The sequence below is a fragment of the Natator depressus genome, chromosome 19 (genome assembly GCF_965152275.1).
Source record: "Natator depressus isolate rNatDep1 chromosome 19, rNatDep2.hap1, whole genome shotgun sequence".
In the NCBI taxonomy this organism is placed as follows: Eukaryota; Metazoa; Chordata; order Testudines; family Cheloniidae; genus Natator; species Natator depressus.
Window position 1 is genome coordinate 2,086,566 of NC_134252.1, and position 25,599 is coordinate 2,112,164.

The 25,599-nt window shown below is 45.9% G+C and overlaps 1 protein-coding gene across 3 annotated transcripts in view; it reads left to right on the top strand.

The window, feature by feature from the left end:
• The window catches only part of GRIK3 (glutamate ionotropic receptor kainate type subunit 3), a 226,165-nt gene extending 222,012 nt beyond the window's left edge, over nucleotides 1-4,153 (top strand). For all 3 annotated transcript variants that reach the window (XM_074934563.1, XM_074934561.1, XM_074934562.1), the window contains 3 exons: nucleotides 1,944-2,166; nucleotides 2,411-2,661; nucleotides 3,817-4,153. In XM_074934563.1, the coding sequence (XP_074790664.1) occupies nucleotides 1,944-2,166; nucleotides 2,411-2,661; nucleotides 3,817-4,011 (669 nt within the window). In that variant the 3' untranslated portion in view covers nucleotides 4,012-4,153. The remainder of the gene's footprint in view (nucleotides 1-1,943; nucleotides 2,167-2,410; nucleotides 2,662-3,816) is intronic.
• Nucleotides 4,154-25,599: the final 21,446 nt, after the last annotated feature.

A 25,599-nucleotide genomic window follows, 5' to 3' on the forward strand; every position in this document is an offset into this window, starting at 1 on the left:
TGACCCATTCCCAAAGGGGGAATAATTTCCCTTAGCCCAGAGTTGTAGGAAATAAATCTGTAATGCATATGCAAAGAGACAAGTGTTATATGCCGAGGCCCTAGTTTGTTTGGTAGAAACCTGGTTCAGCTTGCATTTCTGAGCAGCTTGGGACCCCACCAGACTACATCCAATCCTGAAACCTGACCCAGACCCTCTTTCTCCAGTTCTACTTATCACAGTACACTTCCTGCAATAGTTCTGAAGTGAAGGGCCTGCCCATGTGGCTTTGCCATGTAATATATATTTCTATTTCTTTTGCTAAAGCTTTTGGCAAGGTGGCTGTTTGCTGTGCTCGGCTAATTAGTGCCTGCATTAAGCATACAAAGGGGCGAACTCGGACATCCCTAAGTGAGGTCTCATCATTCATGGAAGAAACGGGTGCCTTTTAAATACACACTCGTGGCTGCAATTTACTCCTTCCATGGCGTACCTGGCCATGAAACGAAGATTAACCGACCAACTGGTTTAAGGGGACTTGTACGCGCATCTGTTTCTGTGGAACCTTCCAAAGCCAGTGCCTACACTTCACCAATTTTTGTTACCGCACACGTAAAAGACACTTCAAAAGGCGATCTTAAGCCAGTTGGGATCATGTTATAAAGAAAACAAAATTACTTCTTCCCATCCTAACCAATTTTTGAATGAGCAAATGAAGACAAAGGGTCACATCATGTGCTAGTCCAGAAAATGTGTAGTCCCCATTCCAATGGGAAGTCTGCCAATAGTAAAAAAAAAAAAAAAAAAAAGTCCCCATTTCTTAGCACCAGCAAAATATAGCTGATGCTTCTCTACTGTCTCTGTGCATCTGTTTATGTAAAAACATAAAGCCTGTTTGACGGGGAAACATCTCTCAGAAGGGACACAGATGGCCTGCGGTGCTTGAAAGTTGGAGAGAGTGAAACACATTCTCTGAAACCCTCTTTCTCCTCGGTCATTGGGTAGAAAGATAAAGGGATAAGCAGAATTCAGGTGGCTGTTATTATTCAGTATAATTAGACAGACATATTGGGAGTCCATCATAATAGCAACTTTTGCAAGGCATCAAAGCAAAGTGTGATTGTGCATTGTTCAAATGTACAAATACATTTTTCTACTTCGATTGGAAGCTCTTTGGGGCAAGGATGCTCTGTTTGTTGTTGTAAGAAAAGGAGGACTTGTGGCACCTTAGAGACTAACCAATTTATTTGAGCATAAGCTTTCATGAGCTGCAGCTCACTTCATCGGATGCATTCACGAAAGCTTATGCTCAAATAAACTGGTTAGTCTCTAAGCTGCCACAAGTCCTCCTTTTCTTTTTGCGGATACAGACTAACACGGCTGCTCCTCTGATATTTGTTGTTGTGTTTGGTGCAGCACCTGGCACAACGGGGTCGTGGTCTGTGACTGGGGCTCCCAGGCGCTACCTCAATACAAATGGGAAATAATGCGAGGGAGTTCCTGTAGTGTTGTCGTCGGTCAGGATACTGATAGTTAGGACGTGGGAAAACTACTTAGCTCCTCTGTGCCTCAGTTTACACATTTGGTAAAAGAGGCATTGGGGCACTCATGGGGCCAACGGTTGTTAACAGCACTTTTCATCTGAGGATCTCCAGTTATTGTGCAGTCACTAATTAAGTGCAAAGCATCATTGTTGTTAGTAATAGTTGTGATTACCTCTGGTGTGTCAGACAGCCTAAAAGTTACTCTGGTTTTCCTTTAATGAGAAGGATGCCAACATTAACCAATGAGCTTTCCCGAATCCGCCACTGACAGTCTTGTACATTTTGGTTCTCTCCTGGGGCTTTAACTTTATTGGTATCCTTGTCACAATTTGGAATTTTCCAGACATTGTTTAGCAGCAAAGGAATAAAAGGCTAATTCACTTCTGGGGGGGGTGGGACGACTTGTTATTGTTGTTCCAGAAATCCAAAATTTCCACCTTCGAAAAGATGTGGGCGTTCATGAGCAGCAAGCCGTCAGCACTCGTTAAAAATAACGAGGAAGGAATCCAGAGAGCCCTCACTGCAGAATACGCCCTCCTAATGGAGTCCACCACTATTGAATATATCACACAAAGGAACTGCAACCTGACCCAGATTGGAGGGCTGATGGACTCCAAAGGCTATGGGATTGGAACTCCCATGGGTAAGTGACAATGGTGCAGTTTGTGTACACGGCCCGGAGAGGGGCTGCTTAACATAAACACAACAGCTGGCATTGAGCTAATCACTCCCAGCCATGTATTTCTGAAGAAAACACCCAGGAGTATCTGCTGGGTGAACAGGGAGATGCACAGCCCTGCTTACACAGACACGCTGCCTGCACTTGGTGGCTTTTGTCTTCCTTCCCCGCTGCGTGTGTAACTGCATCCGCTCTCCCTCCCCCGCAGGTTCACCGTACCGGGACAAGATCACCATTGCGATTCTCCAGCTCCAAGAGGAAGACAAGCTGCACATAATGAAAGAGAAATGGTGGCGAGGGAACGGCTGCCCTGAGGAGGAGAGCAAAGAGGCCAGCGCTTTGGGGATACAGAACATCGGTGGGATTTTCATTGTCCTAGCAGCAGGCTTGGTGCTGTCGGTATTCGTGGCGATGATTGAATTCGTCTACAAGCTGCGCAAAACAGCGGAGCGTGAGCAGGTATCGGCACCGGCGGTCTCCTGGCCCCCGCCCTGCAGGCCTTGGAGCCTAGCTCAGGTCCCAGGGTTGGCCTCTCGCAGGAGTCTGGGAGTTGTGCTCAGGGCGCACACAGCTCGGAGAGCTGAAAGGCTGGTAGCATTGCCACTTGCTGCACGGTCAAGAGGACCCTGGCTGTGTCAGAGCCCTGAGCGCCGCTCAGCCTCACCAACTGGGGAAAAGTCCTGGCAGCCCAGAGCAGGGATAAAATGAAGATGCCATAGGGTAGGACTCACAGCTCCTCTCCCTATACTGTATGACTTGGATGTCCTAACCAAATCCCCCATCTGGAAGGATGTTGCCTCCAGGGAGGGGATGATGGACTGTACCTGCCTTGGGCGAGGTAGGGCCTGGTGCTGAAGAAGGTGGACAGAAAACAGGGGGAAAAGAGAAGGCCAGTGACTTGCAGGGAGCAGCCCTGTAGCCAATGCAATATGCATCTCCCAGGGAAACAAGACACCCGGTCACCAAAATGGGCTTGGTGAGTGGCAACTCCATGAGCAGTAAAGGAGCCACTAAACGTTGTCCTACCATGCTATGGCAATTGTCTTGGTGAAACCAGGGAACTGGCATAGTATTTCATGCACTATTCCTCATTAGTTAACCCTTTTTACACTATTTCTAAATGGAATCTTAACAGAAAGTGTGGCCAGGCCCACCTCTCATGGTTGCCATTTGCCCCTGATGGAAGAGGGTTTATGCCCCTCATACGTTTTTACCTTGTGCTGCGTATACAGCGATGTTACACAGAACATAATAATTGTGTGTATGAGTAACTTCTATAACCAGAGACTGAAATAAGTTGGCATAAGCAAAAACCAGTAAACGAGCCAGCCCAGGTCACGCTGCAGCAGTCCTATGACACTCAGCATGCCACAGCATTCCTACTCCCAGGGAACAGGGAACGCCCCTGCACTTTCTTACAGTAACCTATGCTTTGTCTTTAGCCAGTCTCAATAGACTGATGGGGAAATCTTACCCATGTGCATAGGGGCCCACCAATGGCCTCCACAGCCCTGTGCAGAGTGGTACATAGGAAGCATGCCGGCCCTCTGTGCAGACAGTTTTCGAAACACCTTTCTAGGAGTAACAAAACCCCTTGCCTCCACTCTTCCCCAGCGCTCCTTCTGCAGCACCATGGCCGACGAGATCCGGTTGTCACTCACCTGCCAGCGGAGGGTCAAACACAAAGCCCAGCCACCCATCATGGTGAAGACGGACGCCGTGATCAACATGCACACGTTCAACGACAGACGGCTACCAGGGAAGGACAGCATGACGTGCAATACTGGGCTGACGCCCGTGTTTCCATAGGGAACCGGGATTGGGGTGGAGGGAGGGACATGCTGGAGGCGGGATCGGATGCTCTCTCCATTAGGGAGGAAGGGATAAAAATCCTGGTTTGGTTCAGTTTCAAGAACAAGGCCTTTAACACAACTCCATTGGTCGCCAGAACAGGAACGGGAACTTCAAAGCATGGACTGTAACCTGGTTTTATTTTTTTAAAAAGGCTTAGATCCTATAGGCCTCATGGAGTCCAAACACACTACACATCCAGGAGTCTGATGTTTACATATTGAACACACATGGAGGCAAGCAAGAATCAAGCCGGACTGACCCTCAGTGGATAACGAGAAGCCCCCCGAAACCCCAGGCTTCCTTTAGCATGGCAATAAAAAAGAAACATTTTGTGAGTACAGTACAGATGTGGAGTGAATGACAGTCCACGTGAGCATCTATTCCGAACTGACGTACATAGCACATTTAGGATAGAATGACTGGGAAGGGGAACAAATATAAATAAATAAAACAATTGTCAAAGCTGCTGCCTTCTCTCGAAGCAGTCCACCATGACCTTTTACCTCAATGCTGTGCTGGCTTCTTGTCGTCGAGAGCGGGAAGTCCACCTGTGCGTGTGATGCAAAAAGGCGTGTGGAAATACATCGGAGTCAGACAGCGGCTAAGAAGGGGCAAATGATCTTTAATGGACTCCCAGACACAGGGCATAGGATTAGGGTAGTGCACCAGAAACTGCTGCCATCTGAAAACAATAAACAAAATCCTCCTGTGCCAATTCCCCCTGCAATGCCAGGGATTGTGATCTTCAGGTCACTAGCTCCTTCACAGCCTGTGGGAAGGTCACATTCCCCTTAGAAAAATCTAGACTTCAGCATTAACACGAAGGGAAAGTGAGGGAGCGGTTTCTGGGAAGCTAAAGGGTAAGTCTACTCTGCAATGTAAGCCCAGGATTAATAGAATTCAAGTTTGTTAACCTAGAGCTTGAGTGTCTACACTCATTTGCAACCCCAGGTTAGGAATTGTTGAACCCTGGGTCCCAACCTGGGACTCCAGCATCTACACTGCATTACGTGGGATCGAGTCCAACCACCCATATGCCAGGCCTCCTAGAGCCCGCCAAAAATGCAGCCACTCTAGCCATTTGTTCATGGTGCAGTGTGGGAAAACTTGACTCTCCAGAGGACAAAGAAAGTCGGCCTATGGGATTGTGGGATATTTCTGGCAGACTCCCAGAGCACGAGTCCAGTGGGGCTGCATCTACACTGCAGAGCAATAGGGCTTGGACCCTGGGTCTTGGCTTGACTCAGGCTTGGACCCTCCACCTCCATGCGGTCCTGGGACCCTGGATCCAAGTCCTGGGTTAGTGCGATTTGTGCGTAGACTTAAAGGGGTTAGGCTTGAAGCCTGAGTTCAAACCCTGGGCTAACATTTCAGTGTAGACACACCAAATGTTACTAACTCCAGCAAGTTTGATGGCAGTGAATTATGGCTGCATTGGTTTCATATTCCTGACAGGCAGGGAGAGCCGGGTTGTTTGTTTGGTTTAAAATTAATGTTTAATTTGCGGGGTTGTGGGACATCCCAGACTTGCAAAGAAGATCTTGGTCCAAATAGACAGGACCAGTCTTGAGTCAAACAGCACCCTGGATGAGCCAGAACATTTCACTGTTGCTCTCCCAGTGCACTCAGTGTCCTACAACAAATGCATTGCCATTTTACGCTACCAAAAACCCACCAAACAAACAAGAAACTCCTATTTAAAACATCCTCCATGAATGGCGCTCGGATTTTCAGCAGCTACCCAGGTTGCTTGTCCCACAAGGCTGGTCCTGCAGATGCATTCAGTCAGAATTACCAAAGACGTGTGAGCTGATTTAGAGGTAATCTTTGAGTAGGGTTTGTTTTTTTGGTTTTGGTTTTTTTGCATTCTGCCCCCTCAGAGCATCACACAACAGCGTTCAGCGTGACATGTCACTGGCTCATTTCCTTCCTGGCCCTGTGCAGAACCAGCGATAGGCTGCAGCTTGCAGAGATGCTTTTCTAAAACGTTGTGGGGAATGTGCTGAAAAAATGAGTTCAGGGATTTGATGCTGCCCGATTATGGGGAGGATTTAGTGTGAAGGAAAACGATGCTCAACTTTCTCTTTTAATGCAGCATCGCTAGAGATCTGCCATAGGGACTCCCTGCACCTTCCATTCTCTCCCATCAGAACAGAGGCTAATCCTCAAGGCTGATGTTCCCTCCCACATACAGGGCCAACACGAAGCTTATACACCACTTAAGTCCTATTTTGAGGGCTTTAGCGGGGCTTTAAGTAATGCCTCGTGCTTGGTCTCTTCATGGGGTAAATCTCACCCTACATAGTGTGAATTTAGGAAGGTTTTATGGCTACAGCAGGAGTCAGCTGCTAAACTAATCCAATTTTTCATTTCTTATTTAGAAACATTTTTAGAGATTTCGCCTGACCCCAAAGAAACAAATCCATTTGCAGTTGCAGTCTAAGACACACTAGCATTTTTGACCCTCCTCTTTCTTTTCTTTGTTCAGTTTTAGTTTTTAGGGTGGTGGTGTTTGGGCTGAATTAGCACATTTGCTCCAGGGAGAACTGTGGCTGTTTTTCACCAGAGCGCGTACTTTGGTTTGGTTTCTTCACACAATGAAAAAAGACAATGTTTTATCCTGAAATAAAATGGTAGCTTTTCTTGCATATGATACTGATAAAAATTAGCCATTTGGCAGAGAATTTGCCACTATTCTCACCTTTTCTTTTCATAGATGCCATGACAAGTTAGAGGTGAAACTCTCTGTGTGTGTCAGACTCCTCCGAGTTGGGTGACCAAGGGTGAAATTCACCCCAGTACAGTGGGCCACAGCCCACTTAAATCCCTCTTCGGCCCTCAAACCAGGCAGAACGGGATTGAAGTGGGACGTAAGTGGGGTGTGTAGGCTTTGTGCCAGCCTCCTTCAGAGGGAGAGCACCATCCCGAGAGCAATAGGCACCAATCTGATTGCTGACTCACAGAAAGCAACTCCCTTTAATTGTGACAAGGTGGGTGACTTAGCCATGTTTTGCCCTGCCACCTCATACCTGTCTCCATTCCTAGCCTCACTCAAGCTGAATTTAGACTGCTTTTGTTTGACTTCCAAAAACCTGGCTGACTTCAAATTCAGTGTTTGATCCAAAGGGGTTGGATCCCAACAGCAACACCATCTCTGTCACTAAAACAGCAATAAATGAAGAAATGTACGAAGAGCAGAAAGTGGGGTGGAAAAAATACCTCCCTCCCCCAAAACTAATTATTTTCCTTCTCCATCTCTTTGCACATCTGGGGGCATTTCAGACAGGCCATTTTTACACTTTTCTTCTGGGCTTTCCAAGCTCTTAGAAATAGATTTCACAATCAAGGGGAAGGTAAAAGCAAAGTCAAAACCCAGCTGGACTTAAAAAAAAAAAAAAAGGGCCCCCCCTTTAAATGCTCCAACAGGGTGAGTAGTAACAAGACTATACAAAGCATCATCCATTTCACTCCTTAGAAGATTATTTTAAAGAATAAAATTTAACCAACACCATTTACTTGTCACAAACAATGTGACGAGTGAGTTTCTGTCACCGTTGTCCCAAATTTACAGGAGACCACGTGGAATTACCACTGTTTGCGACCAGCAAGAAAAATCCCTGCAGATTAACTTTTTCTCTATCTCCACAATTACAGTAAACTGGCCATGAAAGAATAGCCCATTTCATGCTTCTAAATGTTTAAAATCCTGAGTATTAAAACTTTCAGCCCTACAGAACAGCTGCTTGCTGCTGAATATGGAGAAAGTCCTGCTGGAATGGAGAGGGAATAGCCAGAAGCCAGACGCACACGGGTGTACAGGTTAGTGACAGAATGGACAGCAGAACCACAAGGAGTCCTAAAGGTGCTGGCGTGTGTACCCAGCAGAGGCCAGGGAGGCGTATGGACCCAGCGGTGTAAATAGCAAAGGGACTGTGGAATGCACAGAGGGGAATGTGGTAGCTCAGAGCCAGGAGGATGAGTGAATCTGTAACTGTTAAAAGGTGGGGGCGACATCTCTCGTGTAGTCCACAAGCAGCAGCAGTTCAGGCCTCATCTCCTCATGGGCTGTTCCCCGTCTCTAACGCAGATTCTCCTGGGCCTTTACTGAGATGCCAAATAGGTTTCCTTGCAGTGCAGATCTTTCATAACCACCCACATCTGTGCAATCAGTGTCTCACTGCAACTACCATCCCGTAAGCTCTGCTCTCATTCATATAGAGAGAGAGAGAGAGACACAGACATGTGCACATGCCTAAAGTATATATTGTTAAAAGTATATGATACACATACAAAGGTTTTTAAATACTATCTGTATATATTACCAGAATGCCATCATATTTTTCTAATGCCATCTGGCAATGATCTACAAAAGCCACAGGAAGAGTGGAAGGGTGAGAGGTCTCTATGTCTCCTGCCATTATGCCCTCCTTGCCCCACCCCAACACAAAGGGATCTCGGGTAGGGCTGGAGGCAGTTTGTGGAGCCTGGATAGTGACCACTCTTGTCCAGGGGGCCGTACAAACCCTGCTCTGCTCATTCTCCTTAGCAGCTTGCAATTTCAGGCTCCTGAATGTCCTGGCTGCACCTCATTGTTACCGATTAATCCCGTTCCCTTCGCTGAGCTACGTCTATTTGTCCAGATTCCCAGCCAGTGCAAACCAACTTCACTCCATTGGCTTCAAAGAACAGCACCAATTTACACCAGCTGAGGATCTGGCCCATTGCCTTTATTTGGGGGGAGGGGTCCCCCCAGTTAGATTGGTTCATTTCAACCAAAATTTAGGGATGGGGCAGTACAATTTCTGATCTCTGTTATAGTGGTATAAATCTGACTAACGTTGCTTTCGAACTATGCTGCCTTTGCATTGGTATAACCGAGATCAGAATCTATCCCCTTGCCTCCACTAATCTTTGGGGGTGCATCAGGCCTTTGGACTGGCTAGCAAAGGTAAAGTGTGCACCATGCAGTCTCTGATTGTGGAGAAGTGGTGAACTAGGAGCTAAACATACATTTGAAAGGAAACTTTGGGATGGGTAGAAAATTTAATACAAACTAAAAATACTTTGCAAATCATTTTGTCACACACACCACATACATGTTTCTTAAATAAATGTCACAAAGTAATTAACTTCCACTGAATATAAATCAATCACGCACATTTTGGGGTGGGGGGGGAGGCGTGGAAAAAAACGTTGGTATAAAATGCTGCGGTTTCAGTTCACTGTCACTCTTACAGTATTCAATGTCTCCTTCTTAGTCTCTTGTAAGACCAATGAAGTAACACAAGGATGGGTTGGTTTTGGGTTTTTCCATGGTTACAAATCTTTCAAACTCTCACTGTGGTAAAAGTTGGGTCATTTTTTCAATTTTTGGGGGGGCTAATTTCTAGTGTAAATTTCCAGCACCCAACACTCAGCCTACATATACACCAACAGACGGAATATGCAAAGGGGGGTGGGAATATGTTTCAAGATAGCTATTGTTCTCTCAGAGGTGTGTGTGGAGGGGAAGGGGGTTGGGTCAGAAACGTTATCGTATGTTTCCATGGTAGAGGTTTCTGCCAGGTCTGGGCCCCAGTATTTCTCCCTCTAGTAGACACCAGTGCAGTTCTGGCAGCTGAATGCCAGCCGTGGAAGTCATTTTGCAGCATTCGTGATCTCACAAAGTTGAGCCATGTGCTATGTGCCATCCTGCTGTGAGAGACCAGGTTGAAACATACTCAACACGTTGTTTGGTTTAATCACGGCTCCCTTGCTCTGGAAAGTTAGGGCTGTGCCTTGCCAGTTAAAGCCAGTCTGCCTGGAGGATATGGATTTCTGAGCATTGTTGTAGAATGCCCTTTGCTGTCTATAATTTTCTTTGACATGTTTCTCAAAAAACTGGTCTCTGTGACATTCAGGGGATTTTCCTTTGTGGACATGCAGAATTTCTATGAATATAGTTTTTTGTAAACATTTTGTAACAATTTTGGTTTCATAGTAACTGTGTTACTTGCTGATCATTCTAGGCTGATGTAAATAAAATTTCCAGGAAAAAAAGAAAAAAAATTCTGATTATTTTCCTTTTTAAGACACTGTGATATATCAAAGTGCACAGTTTGCTGTGTGAGGTAATATGGTTTTAAATTTTAAATAAAAAATAATTTCTAGGAAAAAGCAGTTTGTGCCCGTTTGTATTAAAGGTGCCTCTTTAGCCTTGCTAGAATCTGTGTCTTAGGAGCAACTACATTGTTTAATGACTTCCCTAATTGATTCCCCTTCTAGACAGATAGTTCTCCCTCCTCTTTTCTCCCCCACTCCCCGTTAAAAACCCCGTAACAAACAAACAAAAATATCACACAACAGAACCAAAACCCACCCAAGCCGAGCTTTTACCCCAAAGGGTAAAATCCACAGCACGAGAAGACACGCCTGGCAACTTCTCCAGTTCAGTGTCCCCATCAATAAGGAGACTTGTCATTTCGTGCCAACGGGGAAACCACCCAGGCCTTCTCCACTAATGCACAGGCCACATGAGGGCAGGCTGGGGATGCAGAGTTGAGCTGGTCAAAATATTTTCCTCAAAAAAAAAAAAAGGGAGGCGGGGATAAAAAATGGCTTTTTTACCCTGAAATGAAAATTTCAGTGGCACATTTTCGTTTCAGCCATATTTTTCTGAATTTTTTCAATGAAAACCCCAAAATCAACACTTTTCTCTCTCTCCTTTTTCTCTCCATTTTCCAGTGAGGAAAAGAAGGGAGTTGGGAGAAGGGAAACTGAAAGCCATGATTTTTTTTCTGCAGTTTTTGTTTTGTTAATAATCGGGGGGGGGGGGGGGGAATCAGCAAAAAGTTTCCTCAAAAGAGGAAAAAATTGTATTTCTTTGGAAGTTCTTCATAGAAAATATTTAGTGTTTCCCAACTGGCTCTGCTGCGCTGCACTTTTATGTCAGTATTTGCTAAGCACAGAGCACAGTGCTTTGGACTCTGGAAGAAAGAAGCAGCAGCCGCCATAAAAAGCTTGAATTCAGCCCATGGACGTTCCTTATGATTCTTCTTCACGTTATCAAAGGGGTTTGTGCTCTGATGAAAAGCCTGGAGAACTGGGCATCTGGGCCTGATTCCAAAACCCACTGAAGTCAATGGAAAGACTCCCACATTTGCCCTATGTTTGCTGAGACAAGAACTGGTGATGGGACTTACCTGGTCTAACCCCCCTTCCTTAGAGAAAGTTCTATGCAGGGTAGGTAATAAAGTCCTGATGCTTCACCAGGCACTGCCTGTAAACATTTGCTCCCTATATTACATAGCATGCAGGCTGAAATTGTGCTTTCCATTATGAACGGATGCTAGATTCACCGAGCCTAGGAAAGGCTCACAGATTCCCTGTGGGCTCCAAGTCTTAGAAAACCTCTGTTTACATCTTCCCCACTTTGATGTGAGTCTAATGGCAATTAAAAAGCTTATTAGCTTGATAAAAGCTTAAAGGACTCAAAAGGCCAATGTTTATTAGTATGAACTCTTTACAGTTCTGCTTTATTATATTAAGCCAGGGAGCTTAGATTTCGGCATTTAAGGGGGAAAATTCTACTCTCGTATCTGTACCTTGCATCTCAGTTCTGACATTTTGAGTGAAATGTGCCACAGGAAACCCTGCATGTGTAGGCTGAGGAGAATATTGGAGGCAAGATTACTATCACTTCCATTAACCCTGAGAGGCTCCAACTGAGATCTGAGCCCCATTGTACGAGGCACTTCACAAACACATAGTGGCAGACAGCTCCTGCCCCAAAGAGCCTACAGTCTAAAGGGAAAAGACAAACAAAAGGGTATGCAAAAAAATTACCCCAATTTACAGATGGATAAACTGAGGCACAGTGTGAGTCAGTCATTTATGCAAAATTAGTTGGGGCATAAATGCAGCAAAGTCAGACCTCCTGAGGCTCCGTCCAGTGCTTTAACTACAAGGTCACTCTTCTCTCCTATGAAGGTCAGGCCCCAAGGGTTTCAAATTGGTCACATACAGTGAATGGCTGCATTTGAAAAGATAGGCCACAGTATTCAGAAGTTCTCTGCAGAGACATTTCTCTGAGGAAGACTCCACTCTGTCATGAGTAGAGGCCTGACGGTAGGCACAGGGTCAAATTTTCAAAAGTACATAAGTGACTTGGGAGCTTAAGTCCCATTTTCAAATGTTACTTTGGTTTCCAGGAGCCCGAGGATCACTGAAAGACAGTGGGACTTGCCCAAGTGCACCCTAGGTCACTACTGAAAATGGGATTTAGGCTGTTAACCACAAAGCCTTCACTTATTGCACGCTGGAAAGGCACAAACAATTCCTTTCCATATTAATTATTTTTAAGGGGCACACTCATAAATTCTCTCATTTCTATTCTCTACCAGCACCTGGAGAATGGCAGCCTTGAAATTTGTGTCCAGAAGAGTGTGTCAGAGGGTGGCAGAGATTCACTTTTAGGTTCTGAACTCTGATCAATATGCAGAGAATATGTCAAAAAAGGGAGAAAGCAGCAGATGTTCTTGCAAGGCTCCTGCTACGTAACCTAGCACGACAGCGGTGTGTACGGTAGCTAAATCCACGCACATGGTGTAGGCTGAATCAGGGAAGAGGCTGTTTTCTCTTTACTAGAAAAGCACAAGTCAGGCTAGGCCAGGCAGACCTTGTCTTAGCCAGCAACGCAAGCTTATGTCTGCATTAATAATATGAAAAATTGTCAACATGAATCGTTAGTCAGAGGTGGCCAGTAACGAGGGAGAGCAATCAACCTTATCATTCAATGAATCACCTTTCACTGACCATGAACCTGCCACCTCAAAACTGCCAATCATGCCAGGCATGAATAATTACGCTGACAATAGATTTCACTCACAAAAAGGGAAAATTCATTACCTTTCAGTGTTAATTAGTCCCAGGGAGTGAGAGAGGGGGAACAAAGGAACGACAGGGGAGGGGGGAAAAGCTGCCCATCTATCTTCCCACTTCTCTCTCTTCAACCAGGAAGCTTTGAAAATTCTTTCAGATGATCAGGGAAAGCAATTTTTCGTAATGCCTATTTATTGATTTATTTATTTAAACAAAGTCTCATTTTCGAATGTAGCATCCGGGCATTTGTCTCTAGGTCTTGGTGGGCATTTTCCTCATGTTGAATCTCAGAAAATCTGATCCCACCTCACATCTCAGCCCGCATCACCTGTTCTGCCACTTCTCAACATGTGCCATTAGCCCTGTGCAGGGCAAAAGGACAGCTGGATTTTCAGTCATTCTTTGCTGTCACATTACGTTTTGCCCTGTTCTTTCTCTCTTTTAAACCCTCTTCATTTATGAAGGATTTGACGAAAGCTCTGACTTACACAGAAGAACATGCCTGGTTTTCTGGAAGACAGTCACAACTTAGAGGGTAGGGTCAAAAATACAGTGAGGTTAGTTCGTTTAAGAAGAGCATGTGAAAGGCATGGCAGCAGGAGGTGGTTTATTACATTTAAATACCGATAGTAATCGGTACAGTGCAAATATCTGTAAAGATGCATAATAATTAAAGTATCTTTGTACTTGTACAATGCCTTGCGTTTGAGGACCTACAAGGTAGTTTAATATTGTAAAATTCATCCCTACTGTGAATTCACTCACTTAATATTACACCAGGAGTTACTTTGGCCCATGGAGCATCTAACTCCAATTTAAAAGATGAGGAAATTCAGGCCAAGTGACTTGACCAGGCCACATGGTAGGTCGGTAGCAGAACTACAGACTCCCAGGCCTTTGCATTAAGCACTAGGTAGCCTCCCTTCCTGTCATGCTATCTGGAAGGTCTTCACATCAAAACTGACCAAGACCTGACTTATCTGCAAGGGGACGGTAAATGAAAAGGGGAGGAAGAATCAACGGATTCCTTATGGGAAAAGGAGCAAAAAGGGACAAACGGGATGAATTTTCTCCTTAGTCACAGCTCTGCATCCCTGATGGGAGTTGCCCATGTGAGCACAGACTTGGGCCCAAAATGTCCAATGACTCAAAATTGTTAAGACCTAAACTCCAGGGAGCAGAATTTTGTTGGCCTGGACAAACCAGTCTGAATTAAAAATTAGAACAGAGCTGCACCTTTACTAGAAACTCAACCTGAATCCAAATCTGCTTGTGACTTTTGTGAAAGTTTGGTAACATTTCCTTTTAACGTTCCCCATCAGCCTCTGCATTGGGTATTTTCAGCCAGAAGCTGAAATATCAGACTTCTCAGGAGGCCAGACTCGTATATTTAAACATCTGTTGGTAACCAGATAGTGCTGGGAGTCCAGCTACAAAAGCTGTTCTAGCGACTTTCCCAGGTAGGTTTCTAGAACAAAGCAGTTGAGGCAGACGGTAAAACCCCAAGATTTTTAGATTCTTCCCAATGCAGAAAGCACCTGAAATAGCGAAGACAAACTTCTGGAAATTGTTCCCTGGGTCCCTCCTGCAGTTCAGCAGCATAAAGTATTCTAGCTTTACAGTTAACTTCCCATTAACTCCTTGGCTAACCTGAATGCCTGTCGCTAGTCCAAGTCCCCCTCTCAGTCAATCATTCCTTCCTTCAACCCCACAAGGCCTTGTCTATACAAGCAGGCTGCACTGGCAGAATTTTCTTTACATTGGTGGGCACAGCCACATTTCCTCCCATCAGCTGTTCCCTGAACTCCCATCCATAGAACGGATGTCTGGACTCTGTGGACGGAGCAGCCAGCCTGGTTTTTACTTATTAACGTATTCCTAACGTCAAACTGTTCTTTCATCCCTGACAACAATTCTGGGAAGTCTGGGCCTGCTTTTCACAGCTCTCAGACAGCCTCGATGCACAGCCACTTCCTCTGTCCTGGAAGCAGCAACCTGTGAAATCTGGGATTCTCCAGCCAGAGTGTCACGATTTTGATATTGGGTCAAATTTGATCCTTTTCACTTCTGGGAGAAATTGTCTTTCAGTTTTGTGAAAGCCAGCCCGGAAGCTGGAGGCCAGACAAGGCCCATCGTTCAGTGTCAACCGGACATCAAGCACCTCACAAGGTAAGACCTACGGCTTCATTTAATAATAATTTACTATTAAATGTTCCTTCCCCCCACTCCTCGGAGCTCTTCCCAGCCCAGGACAAGCTGCACACAAACAGGCTTTCCCAGGACCCAGTATTCAATAATAGGAATGTCTCAGGTTGAGACAGTGCCTTTCATCCTGATGGCTCCCTGTGCACACGGGTTCATCCACTACTTAAACCATGCTGTCTCTGGATGGAAGATGGGACCACAGGCCAACAGCTGGGGCACAGCAGAGCAGAACCTCTGTGTCCAGTGGAGCTCTACATACCACTACAGAACCACAGAAGGGCTAAACGGCTCACTGGATGTGTGTCCGGGCTGCTTTTCTGGCCAGTTGCAATGAAAATGACCCTCTCTGGATGCACCATCATGGTTGTTGAAATTGTCCCCTACCCAGAGCACTAGCAGTCTCTGATGGCGAGTCCTTGTATTTACATGGTGCATTGCCCTTGTTCTGGCTCTCTGCCCAGGAGAGAATTTCATCCGTTGTGTATTCCCATGGGGCCTCCAACCTTTCGAAAACTCATTGTCTAGGCAGAGAGGACAGGAGCTCAATGATTCACCTCTCCTCTGATAGCTTCTACACCATCAACTTCTTGAAGCACGCCTGGACCCAGGGCCAAAATCAGCCTGCTGGCACTGGAAGGTGGGTTTCCAGAGCTGGGACACAGGCCCCCACACTCCCCTCCCTTTCTGTAGATCCTCTCCTAGTTTGTAATACGTTCTCTGACCCGAGCGGGGACTGGGAAGGCAGAAGGGACCCACGCCCAGGTCCTGCCCCCAAAGCACATGCCATGCTGTTCAAAGGCAAAGCGAATGAAAGCGAATTTTGATGACTAGGCTGGGGGTGGGGAAGGCAGCAGGATTCCATTCCCCGTTCGCGAGAGGCTCAGTCTCAGCACCAGGGGGAGATTTATGGGGCGTGAAGGCAAATTTGAATTTCCCATCAGGCCCAGGACTGCACTGCCGTTGCGGGGATCTGCCACATCAGGCTGCTCCAGGGAAGCAATCTCGCTAATGAGAACAGAACAGAAGAAAATGGCTCCATCCCCATTCCTCCTGGCCCCAGGAGGGTCCGTTCTTGTGCCAGCTGTTTGCAGCATGAATCATTCATTAATATTACATAAACAGGAAGCAGTGGGTGGGATCTGGCACCAGTATCTGCATGGGGAGGAGAGAGAAGGGGGAGGGAGGTGGGACTATGAAGGCATGCTTAGATGCCAGTGGCCACAGGGGTGTTGGCTCTCCTCCTTGTTTCCAGCCACTGACTAGCATTAAGAAAAGTTAAAAAACATTAAGTATGTTCTTAATATTACTCTTGGCCATTTGAGCAATGCTGTGGCTGCCCCGTGGACGTTCATGGGGGAAGGGTGGCCTGTCTGACACCAATGGGACAGGAGGTGGGTCCATAAGATAAGACATGGTCCAGACTATTAAAAAGTTTGGGCCTGAAGTATCTGAGGTGCTGAGCTCCCGTCGCTCCCTTTGGAGGCATTAGCGTTTGCACTCTCTGAAAACCAGACCTTTAAATGCGTAACTGTCTGCAGGGGAGTTTATATACAGCAGCCAATGCTTTAATATCACTTAGGATAAAAGGTGTCAATGGGGCCATTTAGCATTCTCTGGAAATAAGGTGAAGCAAGATGTTAGTAAACAAGAATTCCTTTGGCAGCACTTGAGTAACATATGGGCTCCGTGCATAATGCGCCTTGAAATAGCTTTGGTTGGTTAGCAAAGTGACTTTGGGATGCAACTCACATTGCACAGCAGCAGCCGAGAAGTCCTGCACTAGAAGAAATGCAATGCCAGCCTTGTGCTGACTTCTCTGCATGGGGAATGAGGTGGAGCAAATATGCACTGTCCTCTGTGCATGAAAAGGGAGAAGAGATCCTTCCCAACAGAAGAGGCTTTCATTCTGACACCAACGGCTAATGAACTAGTTCAAATCAGTGTTTAATAATAAAGAATAATGGTAAAAATAAACCACAATATAAATAATACTTTGTATCTAGAGTCATAGAATATCAGGTGTGGAAGGGACCTCAGGAGTTCATCTACCCAATGTCTTTCACCTCAGGTCTCAAGGTGCTTAGCAAATAGGAGTTAATATTCATACTAGCCTTGTGAGGCAGACAAATATTCCTACCCTAATTTTACAGATGAGGACATTGAGATACTAAAAGGTTAAATGACTTGCTGAAGAGGAAATAGAAAATCAGTGGCAAAGGCAGGAGCAATCTGATTTGTAGTCTCTTTGACTTCATCTCTCGCAGAGAGCACAGAAAGTTTTCTTTAGTTTCTATTTGGAGACAAACACCTTTCCAACCTTTTGGAAAGAATGGGATTTTGCCAGGACAATAATTCTCTTAGGCTTTGTCTATCCTGGGGATTTTCCCTTTGACAGGGTGAAAGCCACGCTAAAAGCAATATTCTTCCTCTATTCCAAAGACTGAAAGCATAGTATCAAAATAGGAACCAGACTTAATGGGAATCAGGCCTGGGATCTTCAGCGAACAGAGCTTGTAGCCAGGGGCGCTGGAACAATTTGTATTGGAGAGGTGCTGAGAACCATTGAACCAAACTGTAAACCCCTGTATATACAGGAAACCACTTCAAGTCAGGGGGTGCGCCAGCACCTATTCTTATAGTTCAGTGATCCTGGCTGTGGCTTAATGCAGATCCACAAAATACCACCTTGTGATAAATGATGCTTAATCATACCCTGCTAATTACAGGCTCTATCCTAGTATGTGTGTGTCAAAGAATCAGCTTTGATTTGGCACCACAAGACTTGCACATTTCCCAAGTGGAGAAGTCTACAGTTTGCTTGAGTGTGACCACACTGGCATTAGCTGTAATTACTTATGGTCTGATTCTACCATACTTATCACCCCTTCTGTGGTTCTGTGGACATCAGCGGGCCGTTTGCTCTGTGAGGTACAACTCACTGTGACTAAAGGCACCAGAAACCATCCCAAGTTGAGCATGGCAGAACAGGGTCTTCAAGAAATTTATTCCTCTTATATCACTTCTAGTCTCCCTTAACTGCACTTCACCTAGCACTAAGGGCCTTTCTGCATACTTGGAATGAAAGATAGGTGCTATGGGACTCTACATTCAGTCACATCGGGAAAGCTCTTAGCCTTTGCTCCTTGAAACTCAAATGTATTTCTCTCACCACACGTGGCTTTTCTTCACTGGTTATTACTGTAAATTACTGGTACCAGGAAAGCTGAAGTAATGCAGGTGAGCTGCTGGACAACTGTATTCATGCTACGAGTCATTACTATTATTGGTTTCAGAGGAGCAGCCGTGTTAGTCTGTATCCGCAAAAAGAACAGGAGGACTTGTGGCACCTTAGAGACAAAACACATTTATTTGAGCATAAGCTTCCGTGGGCTTGCATCCGATGCAGTGAGCTGTAGCTCACGAAAGCTTATGCTCAAATAAATGTGTTAGTCTCTAAGGTGCCACACGTCCTCCTGTTCTTCTTACTATTATTGGAACTCATGCAGCATCTTTCTAGAATTTGGTCTGCATCATAATACAACCTAGGCCAGCCATACCTGGTGGCCGGGAATGGGTCAATCTCCACAAAGCAAACTCACAGACATTCTCCTTGCTAAGATCCCCTGTGATCTTGCTGAATTTAAACTGCCCTGTGCCACTTTAAGGCAACTTCCAGCACTTACTCAGCAGCTCAGTGGAGGTGTTGGAGACCGTGGCAGCTACAAGGGTCAGATGAACCATTGCAAAGCATTTGCTGCACTACATGCCACGCCCAAGCTGTCTTTTTCTTTGACCTCAAGCACCAATTGTCTTTATGTTCTTCCCCTCCCCCCATCTTCTGCAGACCTGAAGATCCTTTTTTTTTTAATTATTTCATTTGCAAAACTGCACGCTGCCATGTACCAGCTATCCCATTCCAATGTTCATTGCTCAGGGAAGTGTGGGCTCTTCCCTGTTAACGGTTTTATTTGCTGTTTGTATCACAATAGCACCCAAGATCAGGGCCCCACTGAGCCAGGCTCTGAACAGCCACATGGTAAGAGACAGTCCCTGTCCAAAAGATCTTACAGTCTAAAGAGATCAGACAGACAAAGGCTGGGAAGGAGGCAAGTGACTTGTCAAGGTCAGACAATGAGTCAGCAGCAGAGCTCAACTCCCAGCCCAGTGGTCTCTCCACTAGACCAAGCTTATGAAACAGACAGTGAAAATCTATCACTGCCCAAATCTTGCACAAAGCATCCCAGAATATTTTGGGAGGAGAGCACGAGGCATCCAATATACAAACACAACCTCAGACACCACAGTGGTGCAGGGGAATTCTTGTTTTCATATTTTATTGCCAGTGCTATTTTTCACCATCCTCGAGTTTGGAGTCATTTTCACCCTCCACATAGACAGAGCACGGACAGCAGTTGTGCAAACTTCCCCCCATCATCTGGAAATGAAGGGATCCCCACTCAGGATGACCGAGTAGTTCAATCATGATGACCCAGTCAATCTTCTACTTCTCTGCAGAGACCACCCACAAGGAACAGGGGAATTAATCCCCCTCTTCCTTTTTTTAATGACTATATCACTTGCCCACTAGATACCAGACAAAGAAATGATGTCCCACGAACAGTCACTCTCACACCACTGCCCTGAAATGACAACAGCTCTGTGTCCCACTTCCTACCATCCAACCCATCCTGCCCTGAGTCAGGGCTGGAACCAGGCAATGAGCTAGAAGTGAGGGATTCTCTCTCATCTCCTTAGCAATCCCCTAAACCCTGCATGCCCACAACCATTACAGCTCTTGAGTTGGGGGAACTACGGAAAATGTCGTTTGGGGATAATTTAATAGTGTAGGAAGAGAGTTCTTTTTGTTGTGAATATTTCAGCCATGTTGCAATCCCTTTTTCTGGCCCAGCTGAAGTAGCACCGTGAGGTATAATTAGAGAGTTTAAAAAGTATTTGTCATTATTATTTTATTATTTTGCTGCCGTTTCTATTATCTTATGTAAATGAGCCATGTATTCCCTTCCGCAGAGCGGGCTGCATAGCGATACGAGTCCCAGCTAGAACGTTTGTTGCCAGGCTCTCGCTCTTGGGATGATCGACTGCCAATGAAGAACTGTAAATACACTTCTTCAGCTCCTCATGCCACATCACCGTGCCCTCCTGGTTAGCGGCTCACCTGCTCAGCCTGCTGGGGTAGGGTGGGCTGGCCAAACAGATCCCCAATGCACTTGCTCCCACCCAGTGCGCAGAAAGTATTAGACAGTCTGTGGCATGAAGCCTTTATGCTAAGGGGGTGCATTGCTTATAAAAACACTAATCCCGATACATCCTTTGGGTGATCATGCAGCTGCAGCAGACAATTCAGTCAGAATTTCTTTGTAATTTAGCTTGAATGACTGTCCTATCTCTGTACTGTAAAATACTCCTCTGTTCCCCCACACCCACACGCTTTGCTTGGATTCTGTATCTCCACAATTCACTTTTACATAAGGGATTTTGTAATTCCAAGCTGCCTTAAATGCCAGGTATAAATGCCATACAATGTATGACTATGGTATGGCCCTGTATGTGCTCTCGATCTCCCTGTCTAGGGCCTTATGCTGTGCCTATCACCCTGGTATCTGAGCATCTTAATATTTCACAGACAGTGCATCGAGCCTGATGGTCAGGGCTGAGGTGCGGACAGGAAGGCTCTGTTTTGGAACCAATGTTCACCCTCAAAGACTGCATCCCACCACCTGCTCCATTGCGGCCTTCCAGCTTTTCTGCTGGGCTCTAGGACAGGCCTAGCTTGATATACTGCAGAATTACAGCAGGGAGACAGACTAGGAACCCCAACAATTGGGAGCCTGGAACAGCAGAAGTAGGGTTGCCAGTTTTGGTTGGATGTATTCCTGGAGATTTAATCACACAACACTCTTTAAATATTAATCTTTAATTCCTGGTGACTGCAGGCCAATCCTAGAGGGTTAGCAACCTTAAGCAGCAGGGAAGGAAACTTCACAGCCAGCCCAGGATCAGGAAATCAGCTGTATTTTAAAGAGGGCCCTTGTGCAATGAAAAGAGCAAAAGCCAAATCCCCAAACTCATCCCCATCTTTGGCCACTTCTCCTTCACGCAGCTTAAATTTTTAAATACCAAATCATCCACAAACACAAGACTATGCAAACAAATCAGGACTTTCTGATACTAGCAGCCCCTTTCCCCAGCTTCTAGACACCAGTCCCTCTTTCCTCTCAGAGGGCAGCTCAGCTCCTATTTATGGTTCTGAGCCTAACGAGGCTCAGCTGCCCCTAATTTCATCCCAGCTGGGAAGCCTCTCCCTAAGCAGGCTGAGACCTCCTGCTAGGATTGTCCCTAGAAGCACCACAGACTATTACTCAGGTAGGCTGGACACTGCTGGGAGGAGGGCTGCAGGGGGCATGGGAGGAGCTGCTTGCCTGTAGGGAGCCTAGCACTGAAGTTCCAAAGGACGCATAACTCCACACTGTTCAGTATTTGGGTTTGTGCCTTTCCCGGCTTTGTGCAGCCTGGAATCTCCCCCCTGGAGAAGCTGCTGCATTTTCCCACATGAACAGTGCCTTCTGCCACGTCAGCAAGGTCCGGAGCCCTCCTACCGCTTAATCTGTACCCCTGGCTAATGCGTATTCAGGGCATTACCGCTTGTGCTGCTTGGTCCTCATATCGCCAGGCCAGACAGCAAAGGGCTGCGGTGCCCGGTGGCTCCTGCAGACAGTGATGCCTCTTGAAGATGGTATGTAGGCAAGGGTCTCTTCATTGTCTCGGAGACACTGCTGGAATGAAGAATCCCTCTGGGGCTGGCCATGGCAGACTCTCTGGGTATGTTTACACCGCAGTGAAACACCTGCAGCTGGCTCCAATCAGGCTATAAAACCCGTGAGAAGAGAGGGTCCCAGAGCTGAGCCCAGAGGTCTACGCTGCAATGGTATAGCCCCACAGCCCGAGCTCCGAGAGCCCAGGTCAGCCGACTCAGGCCAGCCACGGATGTTTTATTGCAGTGTAGACACATCCTGTATCACAAATGCAGCACTGCGTTACCAAAGCAAACACGGGGCTAGCCTGGCAGGAGCACTCTGGGCTGCTCCCTTCTGAGGCCACGCTCAGGTTGGCTTTGTAACTGTTATGCTAGCTCAAGGGAGATCGCAGATCCTCTGCGCGTGGCTGCTAGCAGGAACCACAGCTCCAGCCACAACTCACTGTGGCAACCACGCCCTGCTGAAACCCTGTCTCTCTTAACTACAGGACAGTGACCGAACCAACAGGGTCTGCCTCTCTCTGCTCCCCCAGAACACGCACGGTGTGATAAAAAGGCCTTGGAAGGTAAATACTCAGGGAGGACAACTGCCTCCTAGAGTCGCTGAGTGTAAGACCAAGAGATCATCTAGTCTGACCCCCTGCCTACTGCAGGCCAGTCGGTTTCACTCAGATAACCTTGTACTGAACCCAGTCGCTTGTAGATTGACACCTTCTCTTAAAATTCGCTTAGCATCCACAGAGTTTTATGGAGGAGAGTTTCTATCTTCGTGGCCTGAATAAACCCTGCAGTAGTTTCAAAAATCACTTGTAGAAGCTACGTTCTTGCTCTCTCGCTCATTCTCTCTTGCGCAGGCACATGCATGTGACTCACGTGCACTCTCTCTCTCTCACACACACACACACACAGAGACGTATGAAGAAAAACACTAAAGCAGAAGGGGGAACTGAATCACTCAGAATCAAGTGATTTGCCCGAGTCACTGGTAGAGTTGAGGATTGATCAGGTTTACCCTTCTTCTCTGCCCCCACAGAAAGGCTATGATATGGCCCCTGTAAAGGAATGATGGCTCTAACCTCTCTAGTTCTGCCTCTGTTTATGAGCAGCAACAGAGGAGAAAGGCATGGACTAGTGGGTGGAACACAGGCCTGGGCACCAGGAGTGGTTGAACTGTAATCCTGCTTCACTGCCTCCTGCTGTTTTTTTTGGGGGGGGGGGCAAATTACCTAAACCAGGGGTCTTCAAACTTCAATGTATCATGACCCCCTTCTGACAACAAAAATCACTACATGACCCCAAGACGGGGGACAGAAGCCTGAGCCAGCCTGAACTGCGCCGCCCTGGGTGGGGGAGCCAAAGCCAAAGTCCAAGTCCCACTGCCCTGGACGGGATGTGGTGGGGCAAAGTTGAAGCCCAAGGGCTCCAGACCCAAGCAGGAGGCCTGTAACCTGAGCCCCGCCACCCGGGGCTGAAGCCCTCAGGCTTCGGCCCTGAGCCCCAGCAAATCTAAGCCAGCCCAGGTGACCCCATTAAAATAGGGTTGCAACCCACTTTGGGGTCCCGACCCACAGTTTGAGAACCGCTGACCTAAACCCTCCACCATTTCCCTATAATTGCCTACAGGGGTTCTCTCGGGCACACACTTGTACCTATATCTGGCTGGAGATTTGGGGGTGGAATACTTTTCCCTCAGGAAATGCCAATTTGTTAAAAGCAAAACTTTTCTCAGAAATGTATCAATTTCAACAACCTTTCATTTGGAGAGGGAAAAAACCCATACAAATGTTCCCTTCAGACAGTCTCAGAATGAAACACTTTGATTTTTTTTCATTTTCAAAATTTTGCCTTGTTTTTAAAGGAAATATCAAACATTTTGTTTTCAGTCCATTTCAGAGTGGAAAAAATGGTCAAACTCACAGAATTTACCATGAAATGGAAAGTCTGGTTGCTCCCTTGATCCATTCACACCTTTCCACTGTTAACTCTTTGGGGCAGGTTCTGGTGGTTTGGTCACATATCACCTCTTGCACACCACTGGGTACTCATATGTCTGCCTCTCTATATAATAACAGTAGTAAAATGGGGTGTTTTAAGACTTAATTAATGTTTGTACAACAGCCTTGAAAGGAAAGGCGCTCTATAAATCCTAAACATTATTGTTAAATATATCCTTGTACCTTATTAGTCCTAATTTACCTGTTTGAATCTGAACATTTCTACCACCACAGCCCCCGCTCGTGTCCATCATAACCAGGAGCCAAAGTCTGCTCTCCTTTGCTCCTGTGTAAATCTGGAATAACTTCATTGAAATTAATGGGGTGACTCAGTATGTAACCAGTGTAAATGAAAGCCGGTATATTATCTGGGCTTAGCATTTACAACCTATAGCAAATAGCTGATGTCTGTAACTTTCTCGGTGCCTTGAAGACTTAGACAGAGTGATGGCACTGGGGCAGATCCTTCCCACATGCCCTTGCTCACATCAGCTGGGATAAATGAAACATCCCCAGCACCAGACCTTAGTATTCACCCAGGACCATGAGGAGAGAAACAATTAGCTAAGTAGACTGGCCACAGTCATTCAGGCATTGAATGAACATAGTGGTCTGACAGGCAGCCATTGTGAAGGCTTAATGCTTGTTTTAATAATAATCTTATAAAGCCCCTCTCTCCTGCCTACTTACTGACACAGGGGTGTTCTTCTTCATATGCCACGAACACAAACAAACTCAATCTAAGGTGAAGCTATTGGAGCACTAGAAACACATAGAAATGGTGGATAATGCTGTGCAATCTAAACCTGGCAGCCAGCAAGCAAACATCCATCAGAAGTGGGTAATTGATGCTATCTGGGGCTAGTTTATTCCAATCAATATAGCACTCTCTTTACATCTACATTCTCCACAGCTCTCGTGTTCTAGAGGTTTAGAAAATGTTATTATCCAGACCCCTAATTCCAACAAATTCCATTAGCCAGGCAAATGAAAATAACAAAACCAAAAATTACTGAAATTCTTATGGCTGAATTGCTTGTCGGGGTTTTATTTATTTATTTCTAATGGGATTTACAGTGCATACCATAGGCTCACTGGGCTTAAAAGCGGTTTGGAACAGGGGCCCTCTTGCATCAGTTTATGCAAACACTAAACAGTGATTATCTTAAACATTGTACAGCAAATGGCTTCTTGGAGGGCCAAGGCTCTTCTATGCTATTTGAATAAATCTCTTGCTCCCTCTCATCTATTTTAGCTTCAGATGCAAAATTTCAGGCATGTTCTGTAAGCTTTAAGCATTGCCACTTGGGGCTATTTAATGGCCATGGATTTTAACTAGGAGATTTGGAAACCTTTGGAATTTTTTCTTTAATCTTTTTTTTAAATAAACAAACAAACAAAAACAGGTTTTTTTTTTCCAGAGTATGCTGCTAGCTAGAAGAGACTATCAAACAAGTTTACTAGCAGGAATGTTTGCTATAACATCATTATTTAATGCATCCGATGAAGTGAGCTGTAGCTCATGAAAGCTTATGCTCAAATAAATTTGTTAGTCTCTAAGGTGCCACAAGTCCTCCTTTTCTTTTTGCGGATACAGACTAACACAGCTGCTACTCTGAAACCTATCATTATTTAAGTGAATGCTGCAGAATAGTTCTGGGAAGCAAATTTAGAATTTATATGCACACCAGAATCAACTGTCTAAGAGCT